This window comes from Girardinichthys multiradiatus, chromosome X, assembly GCF_021462225.1.
Source record: "Girardinichthys multiradiatus isolate DD_20200921_A chromosome X, DD_fGirMul_XY1, whole genome shotgun sequence".
Taxonomy (NCBI): Eukaryota; Metazoa; Chordata; class Actinopteri; order Cyprinodontiformes; family Goodeidae; genus Girardinichthys; species Girardinichthys multiradiatus.
Window position 1 is genome coordinate 2,632,173 of NC_061817.1, and position 22,425 is coordinate 2,654,597.

The 22,425-nt window shown below is 42.9% G+C and overlaps 1 protein-coding gene across 2 annotated transcripts in view; it reads left to right on the plus strand.

Moving 5' to 3' along the window:
- The first annotated feature begins 3,140 nt into the window (after window positions 1-3,140).
- LOC124863595 (rab11 family-interacting protein 4A-like) overlaps window positions 3,141-22,425 on the plus strand; it is a 35,153-nt gene continuing 15,868 nt past the window's right edge. The window contains exons 1-3 of one of the 2 annotated variants that reach the window (XM_047358049.1): window positions 3,141-3,450; window positions 13,998-14,085; window positions 14,503-14,591. In XM_047358049.1, coding sequence (XP_047214005.1) covers window positions 3,298-3,450; window positions 13,998-14,085; window positions 14,503-14,591 — 330 coding nt within the window. In that variant the 5' untranslated portion in view covers window positions 3,141-3,297. The remainder of the gene's footprint in view (window positions 3,451-13,997; window positions 14,086-14,502; window positions 14,592-22,425) is intronic. The other variant, XM_047358048.1, reaches the window with a different exon arrangement.

A 22,425-nucleotide genomic window follows, 5' to 3' on the forward strand; every position in this document is an offset into this window, starting at 1 on the left:
AGACCAAAACATCAGCCAGAAAGCATAGGTACTGAGAAGTGGTCTGTGGTCCCCACCTGCAGAACCACTCCTGTATTGAGTGTGTCTTGCTAATCACCAAAGATTTCCTCCTGTTGTCTTTTCCATTTGAACAACATGTGAAATTGATTATCAATCAGTGTTGCTTCCTAAGTGGACAGTTTGATTTCACAGAAGTTTGATTTACTTGGAGTTATATTATGTTGTTTAAGTGTTCCCTTTATTTTTTTGAGCTGTGTATTTAATGAATATTTAAGATGAAATTCCTCTGGCTAGTGATTGATTACAAAGCATCATGGACACATCATACTGACTAGGGAAAACGTCACTCAGTAGCAGTCCTGTATAATTCCAGAGATATCAATTCTCAATTTATGGCTCACTATTTCTCTTTTATTTTTTATTTTTTGTAAAACTATTGTGTCAATCTTTAGAGCATGTTTTATTTGGATAATTTGTATAAAAATGAGACATTGAATCATAATTAAAAGTGATGATTATGCTCATACAAATGTAATGGTTCTAAGTTGTCATGTTCTGAAATTCACACACGTATTCAATATCATTTCAGAATCTACAGTAACAAAGTGTTCTATTGAACAAAAAGCTGTAAGAAAAAGATGTATTTCTACTGCGGTAAAATTACATTAAGATATTTGGAAATAATCTATTTTTGGTCCTTAAAAGTTGTATTTCTTTTTCACTTGTTTCTCTGTCATTTGACATTTCATAGTTGAGAACTAAAGTGCAGAACTCTTAGGAAGTCTTCATCGGGTCCTACCCGCTGTTGCACCCCTACTTGATTCTTCAGTGACAGCATGCAAGAAAAAGCTCTGCTTCAGAAATAATCTGCAGGAACTCCGAAACCAGGCTAGAAGAACAGACTGATGGGACTTTGTTCCTGCTGGCGTTGGAGATAGAACACATTTATTTGTTCTTGGAAGTATTGGCCTTAAGGCTGTTCTGTAATGACATATACCGATCAAAATGAGTGGCATATGATAACTGATTAGAATACTACTATATTTAAAATATTTTTCTTTCAGGAACAGTAATACAAAATTGTTGAATTTCTTTTTTTTTTTCAAATCAAAGGTTTATCAAACGATTAAATCAAGGCAAAATATTCCATTCATTAAAGTCGTGCCATTTTAATTTTTGTTTGTGAATTAAATTCATGATATGATTGTTTGAATATTTTTATTTTTTTCTTGTCTCAATTATCAAGCGACAGGGTGTTTTGATTGTAATATGTGGAAATAAATACCATATACAGGTCCTTCTCAAAAAATTAGCATATTGTGATAAAGTTCATTATTTTCCATAATGTCATGATGAAAATTTAACATTCATATATTTTAGATTCATTGCACACTTACTGAAATATTTCAGGTCTTTTATTGTCTTAATACGGATGATTTTGGCATACAGCTCATGAAAACCCAAAATTCATATCTCACAAAATTAGCATATTTCATCCGATCAATAAAAGAAAAGTGTTTTTAATACAAAAAACGTCAACCTTCAAATAATCATGTACAGTTATGCACTCAATACTTGGTCGGGAATCCTTTTACAGAAATGACTGCTTCAATGCGGCGTGGCATGGAGGCAATCAGCCTGTGGCACTGCTGAGGTCTTATGGAGGCCCAGGATGCTTCGATAGCAGCCTTTAGCTCATCCAGAGTGTTGGGTCTTGAGTCTCTCAACGTTCTCTTCACAATATCCCACAGATTCTCTATGGGGTTCAGGTCAGGAGAGTTGGCAGGTCAATTGAGCACACTGATACCATGGTCAGTAAACCATTTACCAGTGGTTTTGGCACTGTGAGCAGGTGCCAGGTCGTGCTGAAAAATGAAATCTTCATCTCCATAAAGCTTTTCAGCAGATGGAAGCATGAAGTGCTCCACAATCTCCCGATAGCTAGCTGCATTGACCCTGCCCTTGATAAAACACAGTGGACCAACACCAGCAGCTGACACGGCACCCCAGACCATCACTGACTGTGGGTACTTGACACTGGACTTCTGGCATTTTGGCATTTCCTTCTCCCCAGTCTTCCTCCAGACTCTGGCACCTTGATTTCCGAATGACATGCAGAATTTGCTTTCATCCGAAAAAGTACTTTGGACCACTGAGCAACAGTCCAGTGCTGCTTCTCTGTAGCCCAGGTCAGGCGCTTCTGCCGCTGTTTCTGGTTCAAAAGTGGCTTGACCTGGGGAATGCGGCACCTGTAGCCCATTTCCTGCACACACCTGTGCACGGTGGCTCTGGATGTTTCTACTCCAGACTCAGTCCACTGCTTCCGCAGGTCCCCCAAGGTCTGGAATCGGCCCTTCTCCACAATCTTCCTCAGGGTCCGGTCACCTCTTCTCGTTGTGCAGCGTTTTCTGCCACACTTTTTCCTTCCCACAGACTTCCCACTGAGGTGCCTTGATACAGCACTCTGGGAACAGCCTATTCGTTCAGAAATTTCTTTCTGTGTCTTACCCTCTTGCTTGAGGGTGTCAATAGTGGCCTTCTGGACAGCAGTCAGGTCGGCAGTCTTACCCATGATTGGGGTTTTGAGTGATGAACCAGGCTGGGAGTTTTAAAGGCCTCAGGAATCTTTTGCAGGTGTTTAGAGTTAACTCGTTGATTCAGATGATTAGGTTCATAGCTCGTTTAGAGACCCTTTTAATGATATGCTAATTTTGTGAGATAGGAATTTTGGGTTTTCATGAGCTGTATGCCAAAATCATCCGTATTAAGACAATAAAAGACCTGAAATATTTCAGTTAGTGTGCAATGAATCTAAAATATATGATGGTTACATTTTCATCATGACATTATGGAAAATAATGAACTTTATCACAATATGCTAATTTTTTGAGAAGGACCTGTATATTAGAGAAGCTACAGTAATAGCTGTTGCCATGTGAACATGTTGTGAAACACTTTGAACTCTGCTTGGTCTACTATTGTTCAGAATGGGTCCTTCCAAACATACGCAGCCATTCTACAAAAAGAAGGAGGAGGATGCTGAAACGAACACATCTGGGTTGTTGCTAGGCAGCCGGTCGGTGACGGAATCCCTTCTGCATAGATCGTGAGTCCTCGTGCTTTTTCGGATCTCCTCGCGTCCTATGAGCATGCGATGCGGTTGATGTCAGCAGCGGTAGCGCCAGTCAGTCCGGCGGAGCTGAGGACTGGAAGGATGATGGCGGCCGGCAGAGCGACTCTCTTCCGTTGGATCTGACGGATAAATCCCTCTACCGGGCTCAGAGAGCCACCTCAACGATGGAGAGACAGGGGTTCCCCGACCAGGACCAACTCCTGCAGTTTCTGAAGAGGCTCAAGGAGGTGTTTGATGTCTGTGACGAGGATGCTGACGGCTTCATCCGGGTGGAGCACTTGATGGACCTTGGGCTTCAGTTCGGTCAAGGAGACGAGGTGAGCTGAGGGGAATGGAGGCTAGTTATGGGTAAATAACTCGATAACGAATATCCTTGCTCTTAAAACCATTCCAACATTTTCACCAGATAGCTAAATGGGCAGCTGGAGAATAATGGACCCCAGAGTTTCGCATATAGACAACCTGTAAACATTATTCCCAGGTTCTGGAGAGCTCCTAGCATTTATAATGTCAGGATTTAACCCAGGCTTGTTCGGGGCCCCATGAGGAATATGGTTTGGGGCTACTTCCTTGCACCACTATAGTCTAAATGCTTGGAAGGTCTGAGGACACTGTACTGGTCAGCTACTGTGGCTCAGTAGGAAGAGTAGTCGTCTTGCAATCAGAAGGTTGTGGATTCAATTCCAGCTTCCTCCTGCCATAGGTTGATGTGCCCCTGGGCAAGGCACTTAACCTCAAGTTGCCTACCGAACTGTGTATCGGTGTATGAATGTGTGAGCGTTAGTGAGTGCAATTGGGTGAATGTGGCTCTAGTGTAAAGTGCTTTGAGTGGTCTGTATGACTGGAAAAGCGCTATATAAGTTCAGTCCATTTACCATTTACTCTCATGTACATGCAGCCAACCCTCTGAATCAGAATCCAGCACTGCACAAGTTATATTCTATAGTTTGCCCATTTTATTATTGTTACAACTAAAACCGGTTGTACCTGGTGTTTATTTACGGTCTAATTTAATTGTGTGGTTGGTAGAATTTTTAAAACAATTTCTAGTTATGTATTTTAGGTTTCAGGAGAATACTATACTGCTGAATGTCAGATCATGTAGGACAAAAAGAGCTTCAGTGGATCCAATTCACTCTTACATAAGCACTAGGCCTGCTAAAAATGGAAAAAATGTAGTCATGATTATTCTGGGTAATTCTAAAATTACAATTATATAATTATAATAATATATTGCATTATTATATAAAATTATATATATTCTTACAGAGATTAGAAACACGATGTAAAATTTTTTTCCAAGCTTTTTTTACGTATTTTTTTTAATTGAATGTTTTACATGTTGCCAGTTGGAAAAAGGGTCTAATCATATGGTTTCCATTTGGCATTTTAACTGTGAAACTTTCCAGATTTAATACGTTTCAATGAAAACGCAACATAAAGTGTTTCTGTACAACTGAACATTCTGTTTTTATGAAATTATGGGTTTCAAAATTCACACACATTTGACATCCCTTTGAAGGAATGCTGGTATTCCCTTTAATAAAATAGATGTGATTTAGATCAGAATGTTGCATTACATTTCATCTGTGTCACACGGCCTTCTACAACATTACTGTGTTTAATAACCATTCACCAGTGACATTCAGACGTTCCTCAGATGTTTGCTCCTACCTGTTTTTCTTGACAGCCAGCTGTATTTCATCCTAACAGGAGTTAAAGCAGGACAACCTTCTCTGCTTCAGCACAGGGTAAACAGAGTTCCAGAGTGCTGCTATAATGTTCTTACAACACATCAACACAGTCGTTTCTTTTACCTTAAAGGATTGTCTGAGTCAACATATTAGGCTGGAAAGTCTTCAGTAAACTTCCATCTCACTTCCGCGGACAATTTTGCATAAGTCAGAGGTTTCTAACTCTAGCTCTCTGTATTAATATAAGTAATGTAGTTTTTATTGTTTCAGTGCTGTGCTATGGTCACGGCCCTTAAAACAGGGGTGTCCAGGTCCAGATCCTGGCTCTGGCTCTGCTATATTACATTAGCACCAGGTTCATCCGCCCATATTTTCTACATTGCAGAAATCATAGAGAAAATTTTTATTTGGCAAAATCATTTTTAAAGAAATCCTTTTTTTGTGATGTTTTAGAGTTAAAATGAAAATACATGTTTGGCTGATTTTCGAGGTGTAATAAACACCTCTAAAACACAGACATGTTTGAATGTGCCCACATGATGTTCCGATTATTCCTGCATAGAGGAATAATTAGAGCTGGAGACTGCAGCTTCCGGCTGGGGAAAGTGTGTTGTACTGGGAGACACAGCAATCATGTTTTGACTTTGATAGTGTATTGGTTGATAAATTCAGTGTTCTAGATTAATATTTTATCATATCAGAGTAAAAGATTAGTTAAATCTCTCACTAAGGTTAATAATGGACTTGGAAGCAAAGGTAAAAACCCTGGAACCTAAATTAGAATTTGATAAAGTTTTGTAACATAACAAAATAACATCTGGGATAATGTCGATTAGACTTGGTTTTATATGAAGTTGCCATAGTTGAACGCCTCGAACATTTTAAGTGAAAGCAGTTCCCAGGTACTGTAAGTATTTTACTGTTCTTTGCCTTCCTCTCCTACAATTGTATATGTTTCTATGTTGTTCAGCCTTTAGAGAGTTTTAAGAGAAATATGTCAGCAGATTGGTAGATCATTAGGTTTTGTCTTGATTTGCCCCTGAGATTGTTCTCTGCAGCAACCACATGCTCATTGTGCTCATGGTGGAAAAGCTAGTTGTCATATTTTCTATCAACATCTGTCTTTCTCTATAGGGACACAATTATGTTTCTTTTACCCTGATGAATTTACTCCTACTACCCGCCTACAGTATAAAACACTAATGTTGATTTTCCAGAGTCCTGCTTCTGACGATAAGAGAACCATTATTTTCCATTATTTAGTTTTCTCTACGACTGTATTTTAGTTTTATTTTCTGATCTATTTTTGTTGGAACCTTTATTTACACCTCCAGAAAAGAAAAAAAAACATACATACTGTATCTATCCTCCACCCCAATCATGAATGACATCATTAGTAAAGAATGCATCAAATTTAGTTTTAACACAGAGTTCCACTAAATATAGACTATTTGCTAAAGTGTTCTGGAAAGTATAGACATAAGCCTTATGGCCAGTCTGCTGGTTTAGTCTAATATTGACCTGTACCTTCTACCGGAGGACAACAAGAGGAACAGGTCATGTGCTGTTGTTCATGCATGATGTTGTTCACTCTCCTCCAACAGAGGGTGGCGTAGATAGTACTGATCTCTGGAAGAATAGTCCCAATGATCTTTCCTGCTGATTTTACCACTACACTGAAAATCCATAAATTAAAACACTGCTGATGGCACAGTTGTAAAAGTTTCCCATCATATCTTTGAAATCTGTGAGATCTCAGCTTTAAACAGACATGCTGGTTGTGTGTGTAGAACCCGTGTGGTGAACAGCTGAGAACAAGTTTTGTGGTGATGCCATTTTGTGGAGTTTGTTTACTCTCTGATTCAACTGCTTATAGTTTAAACTGTTTTTGGTGTTCACAGAAAGGGTTTATATTAGCTGTTAGCCAAGATTCTAACGCTTCTGTGGATACCACACATGTTTTTGTTTAACGAAGGAAACTTACAGTAATGAAAGTAGAAAGAAAAAAGTAAAAAACTTCCACTAGTACTGGGGGTTGGGGCTTAAATGGTAAATTGTAATTGGCCTGTACTTGTATAATGCTTTATCAAGTCCGAGTACAACACCAGAGCGCTTTACACTGCAATCAGTTATTCGTCCATTCATACACACATTCACACACTGACAGTGGTATGCTACATTGTAGTCACAGCTGCCCGAGGCAGACTGACAGAAGTGAGGCTGCCATGCAGTAGGCGCCACCGGGCCCTCTGACCATCATCAGCAGGCATGTTGGGTGAGGTGTCTTGCCCAAGGATGCAACAACTGAGAAGGATGGACCTCATGCTAATGGAGAGTGGAGAGTGGTTTTATCCGTTTCTGCGGAAATCCACAATAACCTCATTGGTCTTCTTGATGTTCAGAACCAAGTTATTATCACACCATGATGCTAGATGTTGTTGATGAAGCGGAGCACTGTGGGGTGTCAGTGAATTTGATGGAGCAGATAGAGCAGTCATGTGTGAACAGAGTGTAGAGAAGTGGGCTGAGCACACATCTTTGGGGGCCCCCAGTGTTAGTCAGGAGGGAAGAGGAGGTGTGCCCGTCAACTCTTAAACTCTGTGTAAGGTATGTTAAAAAGTCCACAATCCAGTTGCACAAGGTGTTTAATCCCAGGTTAAGGAGTTTGGCTCGGAGTTTGTAGGGCCATATTGTATTGAAGGCCAAGCTTAAGTCAATGAAGATCAACCTCACATAGGTGTTTTTGTACTCTACAGGAGTTGGACAATGAAACTGAAACACCTGTCATTTTAGTTTGGGAGGTTTCATGGCTAAATTGGACCAGCCTGGTAGCCAGTCTTCATTGATTGCACATTGCACCAGTAAGAGGAGAGTGTGAAGGTTCAATTAGCAGGGTAAGAGCACAGTTTTGCTCAAAATATTGAAATGCCCACAACATTATGGGTGACATACCAGAGTTCAAAAGAGGACAAATTGTTGGTGCACATCTTGCTGGCGCATCTGTGACCAAGACAGCAAGTCTTTGTGATGTATCAAGAGCCACGGTATCCAGTGTAATGTCAGCATACCACCAAGAAGGACGAACCACATCCAACAGGATTAAATGTGGACGCAAGAGGAAGCTGTCTGAAAGGGATGTTTGGGTGCTAACCCGAATTGTATCCAAAAAACATAAAACCACGGCTGCCCTAATCACGGCAGAATTAAATGTGCACCTCAACTCTCCTGTTTCCACCAGAACTGTCCGTCGGGAGCTCCGCAGGGTCAATATACACGGTTGGGCTGCTATAGCCAAAACCTTTGGTCACTCATGCCAATGCCAATCGACGGTTTCAATGGTGCAAGGAGTGCAAATCTTGGGCTGTGGACAATGTGAAACATGTATTGTTCTCTGATGAGTCCACCTTTACTGTTTTCCCCACATCCGGGAGAGTTACGGTTTGGAGAAGCCCCAAAGAAGCGTACCACCCAGACTGTTGCTTGCCCAGAGTGAAGCATGGGGGTGGATCAGTGATGGTTTGGGCTGCCATATCATGGCATTCCCTTGGCCCAATACTTGTGCTAGATGGGCGCGTCACTGTGAAGGACTACCGAACCATTCTTGAGGACCATGTGCATCCAATGGTTCATACATTGTATCCTGAAGGTGGTGCCGTGTATCAGGATGACAATGCACCAATACACAGCAAGACTGGTGAAAGACTGGTTAGATGAACATGAACGTGAAGTTGAACATCTCCCATGGCCTGCACAGTCACCAGATCTAAATATTATTGAGCCACTTTGGGGTGTTTTGGAGGAGCAAGTCAGGAAATGTTTTCCTCCACCAGTATCACGTAGTGACCTGGCCACTATCCTGCAAGAAGAATGGCTTAAAATCCCTCTGACCACTGTGCAGGACTTGTATATGTGATCCCAAGACGATTTGACGCTGTATTGGCCGCAAAAGGAGGCCCTACACCATACTAATAAATTATTGTGGTCTAAAACCAGGTGTTTCAGTTTCATTGTCCAACCCCTGTACATGTTCTATCATTGTATGGAGCACAATGGCGATGGTGTCCTCAGTCAACCTATTCTCCCTCTATACAAATTAGTATGGGTCCAGTGTTGATGGTATTGCTCCTTTAATGTGTTTGATGACCAGTGTCTCTAGGCATTTGGCAAGTATGGAAGTGAGTGACATGTGACATTTGACTGTTTGAGGATAGGGACTATTTTGGTTGTATTGAAGCTGACTGGGACCCATGCTGTGGACAGCAACAGGTTGTAGATGGAGGTGAAGACGTCTGCTAACATCCTGGGAGCAGCAACAGCAGAGGAACGATCCCCCCACTATTTGACCTTGACCCTGGTACTTCTAAAGTGCATTGATCTGAAGACCTCAGTGTCCTCGCATGTTTACAAAGAGGGAGAATTTCTGAGAGATAAGATGGGGCAAGACTATTTATGGCATTAAAAGCAAACATTAAAATGAATAAACTGAATTCCAAAATTATAGTTAAAGGCAATGAAGTGATAAAATCACTGGGCAGTGTGGTCATGTCAGGGTTAGTTTAGTTGAAAGTGAGCAAGGCAGGTCTGGCACACACAGCTATCAAGTGCATTACACTAAATAAATCTTGAGCTGATAAAAGCGTGAATGGCTTTTTCCAGGTTCCAACAACTAAAAAATGGTTGAACTTTGGCCAGAAGATGAAGCTGGAAAAGCTTGCTCTGACAACAGAATCAATCTGTTAGTTAGATTTTAAGCCGCTGTCAAAAGTAACTCCCAGATTTGTCACTTTCTGTTTAAAGCTTGAGGCTAAAGAACCAAAACCTGACAATGTCACACAGGGCAGTCCAGTCTTCTCATTATTTAGGTGTAAAACATTTATGGAAAGATATAGCTTAATCTCCCTTATGCAGCTCAGTTTCACACAGAGAGCTCCATTTCATACTTTCACTGGGTTTAACTGGCAAAAATTGTAGATTTGTACATCACCAGCACTTTGAGATTTTTTGTAAAGGTAAAGTGCAATATAAATAACATTATTTATTTATCAGCATAATAGTGAAAAAAGACATTATGTTTGGCAATGGCTAAGCCTTAAGGCAGCATGAACAAAGGAAACAGGAAAGGGTCAAGCATGGAACCTTGTGGTACCCCATAGGAGACTGATGTAGTTTGCAAAAGCAAACCATAACAGACAAACTCCGTCTATGCATGCCTTCCCTGCGCCAGGGCACACAATTAAATCTGTAAACCATAATTAAACAATATCAGGAAATAGTCAGGTATACCAACATTATAAACACATACATTTAAGCCTTTAGGCATCCTGGGTGAGAATTATGGACATGTTGAAAATAAATCCAGGATGGATTGCATTAAACTATTAAGAAGAGTTTGGATCAGAACCAGAACATGGCGAGTTTCCCCCATTTCCTTTGGTGCTTTCTATCAGGTGTGCTTCTGACTAGCGAGACAGAACACCTTAAAGGATTATTATTCCCGTTTTTTTCTTGTCTGAATTTCAACCTGAGCCTCAGTTTAGCTGCACTGCCCGAGCCGTCCAAACCTCTGGAAGGAAACACATTGTCCTGTGAATATCAGCCCAGTAAGGTGATGGTATTAGGACAAAATAGAAAGGTGTGAGATGAGCTCTGACATTATTGAACAGCATACACTCTGCACATATTTGGAATGAATTCATACAATTTCTTATAATACAAGAATTTATTAACAAAAATAAGTCAACTCAAACATATTTCAATCAACAAACTCTTTACTATGCTAAAACAATCCAACTAAACTACCAAGCAAAATTAAAGAATAACGAAGACTAATGGACTATGTACAATATAAACAATTTGATTAAAGATGATTGGAAACCATGACCAAAAGAGTGATGCAACATTACCATGCAATGTTTATGTCTGAGAACTAAGGATTATCTTGAAGAATCTGGAAATGAAGTTAAGTTAGTCGTGGAACCAACTTAGGCAATAATCAGCAACATTTAGACAACCCTTCACAATGCAAGATCAGATAAAATATTATTTTAATGAAATAATGTTTTAAAGAATGACTTGCTGAATAAAACCAACCTTCTGGATGACCATTTCTCAACGGTGTCTCATTAGCTGCCTTTATTTATTGTAATAATATTGGAAGAAATATTATTAAGGGAATATTTTGGAAAGAGCCATATCTTTCTGGAGAAATTGTGCTTAATGGTGTTTATTTAGTTATCAAATTTAGTAAACTGATGTTAGGGACACATTATTTACTGGATTGAAAAGTAAACTTTTCTGGGTAAATATTATTTAGCAGCAAGCACATGTCCTTAGCTGTTAGCAGATAAGCTAACAAAGAAGCTGCTAGCTTAGCACCAGAATCAAACACATACCTTTAAAATACCTCAGTTAATATAAGGGTTAAAATGCGGACGGCGCGTTATGACCAATGTTCTGTTTAAAATCACACTTTAAATAAAGTTTGTCTTAACTTTAAAAACATACAAAGAACACAAACTGGGCACGTGTGCTGCAGATAGCCTGCTAGCACTAAAATAAGCGAGTTTCACACAAACAAACCAAACTTCATAAAATGACAAACGTTTAGATCATTTCATCCTATTGTTAATCTGCCCAAACCGAACCTCATGAACTGTGGTAAGGAATGTTGTCCAAAAGACGATGAAGTTTGAAGAAGGTATCCACAGTGAACAAAGGATTAGCTCCGGAGCTGTAGCTGGGTGGCCTGTCCTGTCTGCTGACCACACGGGTTAACACGATGAGGCGGTCTCTGCTGTCTTCCTTCCAGACTGGGAGACCCATCTTTGCAGGGGTTTCTCTTGAACACCGTTTGCTTCTGCAGGGCTCGGAAGGAAAGTCAAGCAATGCTTGTACCTTAATTACCCCCGTTCATGAATGAAAATACTGGATACACAGACAGTATTTCATTCGTACTTATCTTTGCATATGATCGATGATCGTATGACACTCTTGGATCCAGTTTGAAGAGTTTATGTCTGTTTGCCAGTAAAGAGACATCAGAGCACTTGTCTCCCCTGTCCGGTCTCTTTCGAAGGCCGTGTGAAAGAGAGCGGATGTAGCAACAGCTGTGCTTTTATTTGGGTAGTGGCGTCACAGGAAATCCGCAGTTATCCCGTTTCCTGGCTGTGCCGGAAGAAGGTTAGTGCACTTTATTTTGAAAAGTTCCAGAAGAGTTTGTACCGGAGTTTAATGTTGAAATCCATGGCTGTGGGTCCCAACACATCCGTCTTACAGCACATCTGAAGAAGCCTCTGACTGAAGACACCCTGTTGTTGTAGGACAGTCTCATAAAGAGGATGCTCAGGGTTCTCCATAATGTTCTTCATTTTATGAAGAATCCTTCTTTGCACAATGATCTCCAGAGGTTCCAGAGGAGTCCCCAGAACAGAGCCAGCCTTCTTTATCAGCTTGTTGAGCTTTTTTAAGTCCCTGGCTCTGATGCTGCTACCCCAGCAGATGATGGTAGAAGAGATCAGACTCTCCACAACAGACTTATAGAAGATATGCAGCATCTTGCTGCAAACACCAAATGACCGAGGTATTTATACTCCTCCACCACCTCCACTTCTTCTCCCATGATGGAAATAGTGTTTGACCTATTCCTGTTTCTCTTCAAATCTACAATCATCTCCTTTGTTTAAGTTACGTTCAAAATGAGATGATTGTTTCCACACCATGCCACAAAGCGGTCCACCACCTTCCTGTACTCAGCTTCTTGTCCATCTCTGATCCACCCCACAACTGCAGAATCATCCGAGTATTTCTGCAGATGACAGGAGTCTGTCTTGTACTGGAAGTCTGAGGTGTACAGAGTGAAAAGGAATGGTGAGAGTACAGTCCCCTGTGGTGCTCCTGTGCTGCTGACTACTTGGTTAGACACACAACCCTTCAGTCTCACAAACTGTGGTCTGTTTGTCAGGTAGTCTTTGATCCAGGAGATTGTTGAGGCCTCCACCTGAGTCTTCTGGAGTTTCTGACAAAGCAAATCAGGTTGGATTGTATCAAATGCACTGGAGAAATCAAAGAACATGATCCTCACAGTGCTACTGGCTTTGTCCAGATGACAGTAGGTTTGTTGAAGCAGGTGTATGATGGCATCTTCAACTCCAAGTCCACAGCGATAAGCAAACTGAAGGGGGTCCTGATGGTTTACTGTTTGCTTACTCAGGTGGGCCAACATGAGTCTCTCTAGGACCTTCGTGATGTGGGATGTCAGGGCAACAGGTCTATAGTCATTGAGGACTGATAAGTGACTTTCCTTTGGTGTTGGAACAAGACAGGAGGTCTTCCACAACACTATAACTTTCTCCTGGGCCAGGCTAAGGTTGTAGAGGTGCTGCAGAATCCCACAGAGCTGCTCTGCACAGGCCTTCAGGACTCTAGGGCTGAGACGATCTGGACCTGCAGCCTTATCCCGGTTCTGTCTTTCCAGCTGCCTCTTCAGCTGACTTCTTGAGACACACAGGTGGAAGGGGGGGCAAAGGAGATCAGCATCTTCTGATTTGGTTGAAGACAAACACGTAGAAGCAGAAGGGTCCATGGCTGAGGTGGAAGATAAAACATTTGAGGTGTGACAGGAAAGCTTTGGATCAAAGGAGGGTTGGATGTCTGTTTGGCTGTGAGCAGGAGAGGAGGATGCTGAGCTTGTTTCTGAACTGAACCTTTTGAAGAATATGTTTAGTTCATTGGCTCTGCACAGACATCCATCGGTCCGATTGTCCTTCTGCTTAAAGTCTGTGATTTTCTTCTGGGTCCTTTGTAGGGCTTGGAGTTCATCCAACTTGTTTCCCGACAATCTCACGTTGCCCATCATAATCGATGGAAGAGATGGCTTGAACTTCCTCCTTCTCTCTCTTCTCTTTGCTCCTGCTCTGCATCCACAGCGTCTCCTTTTCAACTCATCAGGGATTTGAGGTTATAGTTGAAGTATTATTTGAACTTTTGAGAAATTAATCAGCTGCTCCTGGTTGTAAAAAACAACCCCATTTCCATGGTGACACATCATAACATATATCCAGAAGTAAAAATATTGTCAGCAAAATTATATAAATTGTTGTCATCATGCATTCAGTCAATATACAAATCAGTTTTTTCCATTTATTGAAGAGTGAACCTGTATGTTGTTGCAGGTGAAGAAGCTGACTAAGCATCTGTGTCCTAATGCTCATGGTAAAATAAACTTCAAAGATTTCTGCCATGCAGTGTTCGCTATTAAAGGTAAGACAGTTTTCATCAGTTTTTCTCTTTCACACAAATCTTTGCTTGATTGATGCTGTAAATGTTTTAACATACATCTGGTTCCTAATGATGTTTTCCATCTGTATTTATTGTTTATGGTAAATTAACAAGCAACAAGTTAAATCTTTAGCCTACAGTCATGTTAAAAAGAAAGTGAACATGCTAGGATAGTCACTTCTAGGATAAAGATTTTTTGTGCCACTAGTAGCCTGAATTTAACTGCATTTCTGATCATTTTATTGTAGAGGAAAGCAGTCTTGCACTTAGTCGTAAGTGTTGGTATATTAAGCTGTGCAGTGTACTGCATTTACATTATTCCCACCTCTTATATTTAAACAAAATATATATCATTTCTCTCAACCTTGTTTCTCTCCTATCCTCCTCTTGCTGCTGCAGGTTTTGAAGAGATATTAAAGATTGCTGTTTGTCCTCGGAGTCTGACATCCCGGCATCAGTCAGTCACAGACAATGGCTACATTTATCAGGTACACCTTTGTATTGATGGGGATCCTGATTTTCTAACTGTAAATACAGTTGAAAGACAAGAAATCACAGCTCTAGGACACAAAACTGAAACACTTCATCTACACATACATGTCTGCCTTCAAACACATCACTTGAGTTGTATCCCATTCTTAATCTATAGGGTTTAATATAATGTCAGCCCAGTTGTATTAGAAGTTGGTAAATGGGCAGTATATGTTGACACCCTCATCTATCTAATTCTTAAAGGATAATGGTCGGTGTGAATAGGCTGTTAAACATGATGTTTTTGCCGTGATGGGGTGGTTACTCATAGCCCTGCAAGAGATCAGCACAGCTACGTAGTTGCTTAGCAACAGGAGCTAAAGGGAGAGAGATGGTGTGGTCTTGTCCTGACAAAGATCCTCTACAATACCAAAACAGTGGTTTAAGTGATGTAAATGTTTGAATACATGCATACACTTGTACATTTGCTTTGTGTTTGGATAATTTTTATTGGTAGAGAAACATAATAGTGAGTAAATGTTGAAATTAAAATGTAACTTCATTTATGGTTGTATGTCTATCAGGTTTTAAACTAAAGAAATGCATGTCGTCAAATCCTGCTCGAGTGTGCTGATTAGATACAAACATTTTGCTGAAGAAATCCAATTTTCTGTCATATTATTTATAGTGCCTATTCCTAAAACTTGCATAAGGACAACATGCAAAATTCACTTAGAAAGGCCCCAGACCAAATTTTAACACGACCTTTTTGAAGTGCTAATTGCTGCACAAACACAAGTACTTATTTTATCTAGAATCAGAATAGGTTCTAGGTTAATCTGTTATACTAAAATATCCCAAATCTTCTACCATTAAAAGAACCTTAAAGAGGTTCTTTAAGTTTCTGTCCCTCAAAGCCATTGAGGGAGCTCTCCTACTGCCCAGCCAGCCTGTTTGCTAACTTACCGTGGCGGCTCATAAACACACGCAGTGTGTGTAGCTTCTCTGCCTCATTAACACCCACTGAAAACTCTTTGTAAAGCTAAAGTTATAGCCAATGACATAAAAAGCTGCATTATGGAAATTAGCCTTTAATTGTGCTTTTCCAGTTTCGTTAATAACAATTAAAAATATATGCTGTGGAACAGGTCTTATAGGCTAAGTTACTTTATCTATTCTAGATAGATATATCATGTTTTTGTAATTATCAAAATAGAGCATTTCCAGCAGTTCATGGTTCTTTAGGTGCTACACGCCTTTTCATTACAAACAAAAATGTGTCATGCTGTGCAGTGAAGATAGGACCAAAGTGCAAGGAAGGATCTCAGGAGCCAGACAAATGCAGGTAAGTTTGAGGTTTCATTACTCTCACTCACAGACCAGGCAGGGAAAACCAGAAATGACAACGAACCCGCATAGATCAAAGGGAACCAAGGAACATATATACAAACATTGGTCTTGTCGTTCATTGGGGAACCAATGAACGACAAGACCAGACAATCAGGGAAAACTAGAGACAGGTGTGGGACAGGCTACACGAAACAGAACGTAAACAAAAGATCAGACCAGGTTAAATAACAAAAACATACTCAAACACGGACAAATCCTGACAAAATATGCATTCATGACTAGAAGGCAGTCTAAATAGTAGGTAAATACTGTATCTGCATGTTCCTAAAACAACAAGCCATTGTCTTAAGTAACAATTAAAACAACTGGGTAATAAATATGAAAGTCCTTTGTGCATGAGATTGGGTGTGTCCTTTGGCAGAGTGAGCCCAGACAGATTTATGTATTATTAATGTTTGTATCTGGGGCATACTCCATGCTACCATTATAAATAAACAGTTGTATAACAAATCTTGCTATTCACATACCTGATCAAATTGTTGTTTACTTGAAGAAGAAAAAGTGATTTAGTCGAAGGGAAACTGTCAATTAATAGAACTATGGCCCTATGGATGACCAATCTTGTCAAAATTAAGAATACATATAGAATAAAATAAATGACTGAATAAAATACTTACTGGGCCAAAAGGTAGCTAGACATATAAATTAGAGGGTTAGGAAAAGTAAAACAGCAAACACATAACTTGTATTAAATAAACAAAGGAAAAGAATTGAGTTTAAGAAACAAGTATGATTGAAAAGTATCATACTTACTAAAATAAGAAATAAGCATAATAGCAAATACATACACTACCAGTCAAAAGTTTTAGAACCCCTTTCTCATTTACTGGTTTATTTAATGTTTATGACCTTTGAAAATTGTATGTAGATACCAGTGGCGATTGCTCTAAGACTGCAAGGGAAGCTCAGCTTCCCCTAAAATGTCAAAAAAAATAAGTGATCAAATATATACTGTTGTGTGTAGATGTCATTGACTAAATATGCACTACAACGCGCTCAACTTTTGTTCAGAATCAGCTTCTTATCACTGGTAACGACGTGGCTTTCCTCTCACTCATTCCCGCAGCTTCACAGTGCTTTAAACAGTGAGTTCAATAGCGAAGCAAAAATACTGGCCTTGTCCCGCCCATCGGACTCTCAGCGTCCCTGAGGGTCTATGGGGCAGCCATGGCTGCAGCGAAACGAGACGAGTCATTGGATAAATGCTGGGCTTTGTCCCGCCCATCGGACGCTCAGCGTCTCTGAGGGTCTATGGGGCAGCCATGGCTGCAGCGAAACGAGACGAGTCATTGGATAAATGCTGGGCTTTGTCCCGCCCATCGGACGCTCAGCGTCTCTGAGGGTCTATGGGGCAGCCTCGGCTGCAGCGAAACGAGACGAGTCATTGGATAAATGCTGGGCTTTGTCCCGCCCATCGGACGCTCAGCGTCTCTGAGGGTCTATGGGGCAGCCATGGCTGCAGCGAAACGAGACGAGTCATTGGATAAATGCTGGGCTTTGTCCCGCCCATCGGACGCTCAGCGTCTCTGAGGGTCTATGGGGCAGCCTCGGCTGCAGCGAAACGAGACGAGTCATTGGATAAATGCTGGGCTTTGTCCCGCCCATCGGACGCTCAGCGTTCCTGAGGGTCTATGGGGCAGCCATGGCTGCAGCGAAACGAGACGAGTCATTGGATAAATGCTGGGCTTTGTCCCGCCCATCGGACGCTCAGCGTCTCTGAGGGTCTATGGGACAGTGGGCTGGCCTCGGCTGGCCCAGACGCTCAGCTTCTGCATGCTGATTGGATGATCTGTCCGAGGCTGAATCCCTTTTTGATTGACAGCGAAATGAGCAAATGAGCAAATCAGTGATCTTGAAATTGAGATTCCCCTCCTTGAAAGACCAGCATCCGCCACTGGTAGATTCTCACTAAAGGCATCAAAACTGACTGAACACATATGCAATTATGTAGCAAACACGAAATTGTAAAAGAACTTTTAAATTTTAGATTCCTTCTGTCCTCTGCGGTGATAAAATGTTAACCTCTGGCCGTCTCTCAGTGAACCTCTTGGAAGTTATTTCAAGACTCTTTGGAAAACCATTTCAGGTGACCACCTCTTGAAGCTCTTGGAGAGAACGCCACAAGAACAAAGCAGTCATTAGAGCAAAGGTAGGCTATTTGGAAGAATCTACAATATAAAAATGTTTAGAGTTATTTTATACTTTTTGTTCGTTCGTTCGTCGTCTTCCGCTTATCCAGGACCGGGTCGCGGGGGCAGCAGACTCAGCAGAGACGCCCAGACGTCCCTCTCTCCAGACACCTCCTCCAGCTCCTCCAGGGGGAGCCCAAGGCATTCCCAGGCCAGCCGAGAGACATAGTCCCTCCAGCGTGTCCTGGGCCGTCCCCTGGGCCTCCTCCCGGTGGGACGTGCCTGGAACACCTCCCGAGGAAGGCGTCCAGGGAGCATCCGGTATAGATGCCCGAGCCACCTCAACTGGCTCCTCTCGATGTGGAGGAGCAGCGGCTCTACTCCGAGCTCCTCCCGGATGGCCGAGCTCCTCACCCTATCTCTAAGGGAGTGCCCGGCCACCCTACGGAGGAAGCTCATTTCAGCCGCTTGTATCCGTGATCTCGTTCTTTCGGTCATGACCCTAAGTTCATGGCCATAGGTGAGGGTAGGAACGTAGACCGACCAGTAAATTGAGAGCTTTGCTTTTCAGCTCAGCTCTCTCTTCACCACAATGGACCGGCACAGCGCCCCCATTACTGTGGCAGCCGCACCGATCTGTCTGTCGATCTCCCGCTCCATTCTTCCCTCACTCGTGAACAAGACCCCGAGATACTTAAACTCCTCCACTTGAGGCAGGAACTCCCCTCCAACCTGAAGAGGACAAGCCACCCTTTTCCGGTCGAGTACCATGGCCTCGGACTTGGAGGAACTGATCCTCATCCCAGCCGCTTCACACTCGGCTGCGAACCGCCACAGCGCATGCTGTAGGTCTTGGCTAGAGGGGGCCAGCAGGACCACGTCATCCGCAAAAAGAAGAGACGAAATCCACTGGTCCCCAAACCAGACCCCCTCCGGTTCTTGGCTGCGTCTAGAAATCCTGTCCATAAAAGTTATGAACAGGACCGGCGACAAAGGGCAGCCCTGCCGGAGTCCAACATGCACTGGGAACAGGTCCGACTTAGTGCCGGCAATGCGGACCAAACTCCTGCTCCGCTCGTACAGGGACCGGATGGCCCCTAATAAAGGGCTCCCGATTCCATACTCCTGGAGCACCCCCCACAGGGCATCACGAGGGACACAGTCGAATGCCTTCTCCAGGTCCACAAAACACATGTGAACCGGTTGGGCAAACTCCCATGAACCCTCGAGCACCCTGTAGAGGGTATAGAGCTGGTCCAGTGTTCCACGGCTGGGACGAAAACCACACTGTTCCTCCTGAAGCCGAGGTTCGACTATCGGTCGGACTCTCCTCTCCAATACCCTGGCGTAGGCCTTACCAGGGAGGCCGAGGAGTGTGATCCCCCTGTAGTTGGAACACACCATCCGGTCCCCCTTCTTATAAAGGGGGACCACCACCCCAGTCTGCCAGTCCAGAGGCACTGTCCCCGACCGCCACGCAATGTTGAAGAGGCGTGTCAACCATGACCGCCCTACAACATCCAGACACTTGAGGTACTCAGGGCGGATCTCATCCACCCCCGAAGCCTTGCCACCGCGGAGCTTTTTAACCACCTCGGTGACTTCAGCCTGGGTGATGAAAGAGTCCAACCCCGAGTCCCCAGCCTCTGTTTCCACCACGGAATGCGTGATGGCAGGATTGAGGAGATCCTCGAAGTACTCCTTCCACCGCCCGATAATGTCCTCAGTCGAGGTCAGCAGTCTCCTGCCCCCACTATAAACAGTGTTGGCAAAGCACTGCTTCCCCCTCCTGAGGCGCCGGACGGTTTGCCAGAATCGCTTCGAGGCCAACCGGTAGTCCTTCTCCATGGCCTCACCGAACTCTTCCCAGGCCCGAGTTTTTGCCTCTGCCACAGCCCGGGCCGCAGCATGCTTGGCCTCACGGTACCCGTCAGCCGCCTCAGGAGTCCCACAAGCCAACCACAGCCGATAGGACTCCTTCTTCAGCTTAACAGCATCCCTTACTGCCGGTGTCCACCACCGGGTTCTGGGATTGCCGCCGCGACAGGCACCGCAGACCTTACGGCCGCAGCTACGGGCAGCAGCATCGACAATAGATTTGGAGAACATGGTCCACTCGGACTCTATGTCTCCAACATCCCCCAGGATCTGGTCGAAGCTCTCCCGGAGGTGGGAGTTGAATACATCCCTGGCCGAGGGCTCTGCCAGGCGTTCCCAGCAGACCCTCACTATGCGCTTGGGCCTGCCAAGTCTGTCCGGCTTTCTCCTCCTCCAGCAGATCCAACTCACCACCAGGTGATGATCAGTGGACAGCTCAGCCCCTCTCTTCACCCGAGTGTCCAAAACATGCAGCCGAAGGTCTGATGATACGACAACAAAGTCGATCATCGACCTCCTGCCTAGGGTGTCCTGGTGCCAAGTGCACTGATGGACACCCTTATGTTTGAACATGGTTCAAACATAAGGGTGCTAGTCATGGACAATCCGTGACTAGCACAGAAGTCCAATAACAAAACACCACTAGGATTCAGATTGGGGAGGCCATTCCTCCCGATCACGCCTCTCCAGGTGTCACTGTCGTTCCCCACGTGGGCGTTGATGTCCCCCAGCAGAATAATGGAGTCCCTGGGAGGGGCACTATCCAGCACCCCCGACAGGGACGCCAAGAAGGCCGGGTACTCTGCATCCTTGTCTTGTGTCATGATATATGTTTGGATGAGTTGTACTGGAATTCTAATTTCCCCTCGGGGATCAATAAAGTATCTTTGAATTTAATTTGAATTTAAACTTAACGACATAAGTTTGCGTTCACTCGTGTAGCGTTGCCTGGCTGCCTGTGGCAGCTTGAGTAAAAGTCGGCGTAACGCTTCGTTCTGTTTATAAAGGAAGTCAGTACTCTTCCACCAGAAAATTTAATGGTAGATTTATTTTTAACTAAAGAAAACCAAGAGCTTCAGAATGAAAGCAAGAAGTTAATATTGATTGTTTTTGGTGTCATTAATGTTTTGGTTTTTCTGTATAGTAAAATAAATGATTAATTGTTGGCTGATCTGATTGTGGGGTGGGGCTTAGGGTTTATAAGAAGAGCTTCTGGCTCTGCTGGAGTCAGTGTGGCCTGGTTACAGAGGAGGTAATGTAGATGGGCAGAACTAAGAGAAATATAATGAGTTGTAAATACTATGTATATATCCAAATTTTCTTCTAATTTTTCCTGCCACTCTGCACTTCATTTTTGGGAGGTGTGTAAATAGAAAGCTTAACATTCAGATGCTTTCATGCCCTCCGTGATTTTTTCCACTTTTTGGAATCAAGTTTATGGTGTCCAGGCCCACCACATGAGCAGCTAGAAGGAACTCACGACATTGTTATTTCTGTTATTCTATGTTATTCTTTGTAGCGTCACCCTTTGCTGCAACTACAGCTGCAAGTTGCTTGGGGTTTGTCTCTATTAGTTTTGCACATCGAGAGACTGAAATTCTTTCCCATCCTTCCTTGCAAAACAGCTGGAGCTCAGTGAGGTTGGATGGAGAGCGTTCGTGAACAGCAGTCTTCAGCTCTTTCCACAGATGCTCGATTGGATTCAGGTCTGGACTTTGACTTGGCCATTCCAACACCTGGATACGTTTATTTGTGAACCATTCCATTGTAGATTTGGCTTTATGTTTTGGATCATTGTCTTGTTGGAAGATAAATCTCCGTCCCAGTCTCAGGTCTCTTGCAGACTCCAACAGGTTTTCTTCCAGAATGGTCCTGTATTTGGCCCCATCCATCTTCCCATCAACTTTGACCATCTTCCCTGTCCCTGCTGACGAAAAGCAGGCCCAAACCATGATACTGCAACCACCATGTTTGATAGTGGGGATGGTGTGTTCAGGGTGATGAGCTGTGCTGCTTTTACGCCAAACATATTGTTTTGCATTGTGACCAAACAGTTCGATTTTGGTTTCATCTGACCAGAGCACCTTCTCCCACATGTTTGGTGTGTCTCCCAGGTGGCTTGTGGCAAACCTTAAATGAGACTTTTATGGATATCTTTGCATCTCTTCCATACAGGCCAGATTTGTGCAGTGTACGACTGATTGTTGTCCTATGGACAGACTCTCCCACCTCAGCTGTAGATCTCTGCAGTTCATCCAGAGTGATCATGGGCCTCTTGGCTTCATCTCTGATCAGTCTTCTCCTTGTTCTAGATGAAAGTTTAGAGGGACGGCCGGGTCTTGGTAGATTTGCAGTGGTCTGATACTCCTTCCATTTCAATATGATTGCTTGCACAGTGCTCCTTGAGATGTTTAAAGCTTGGGAAATCTTTTGT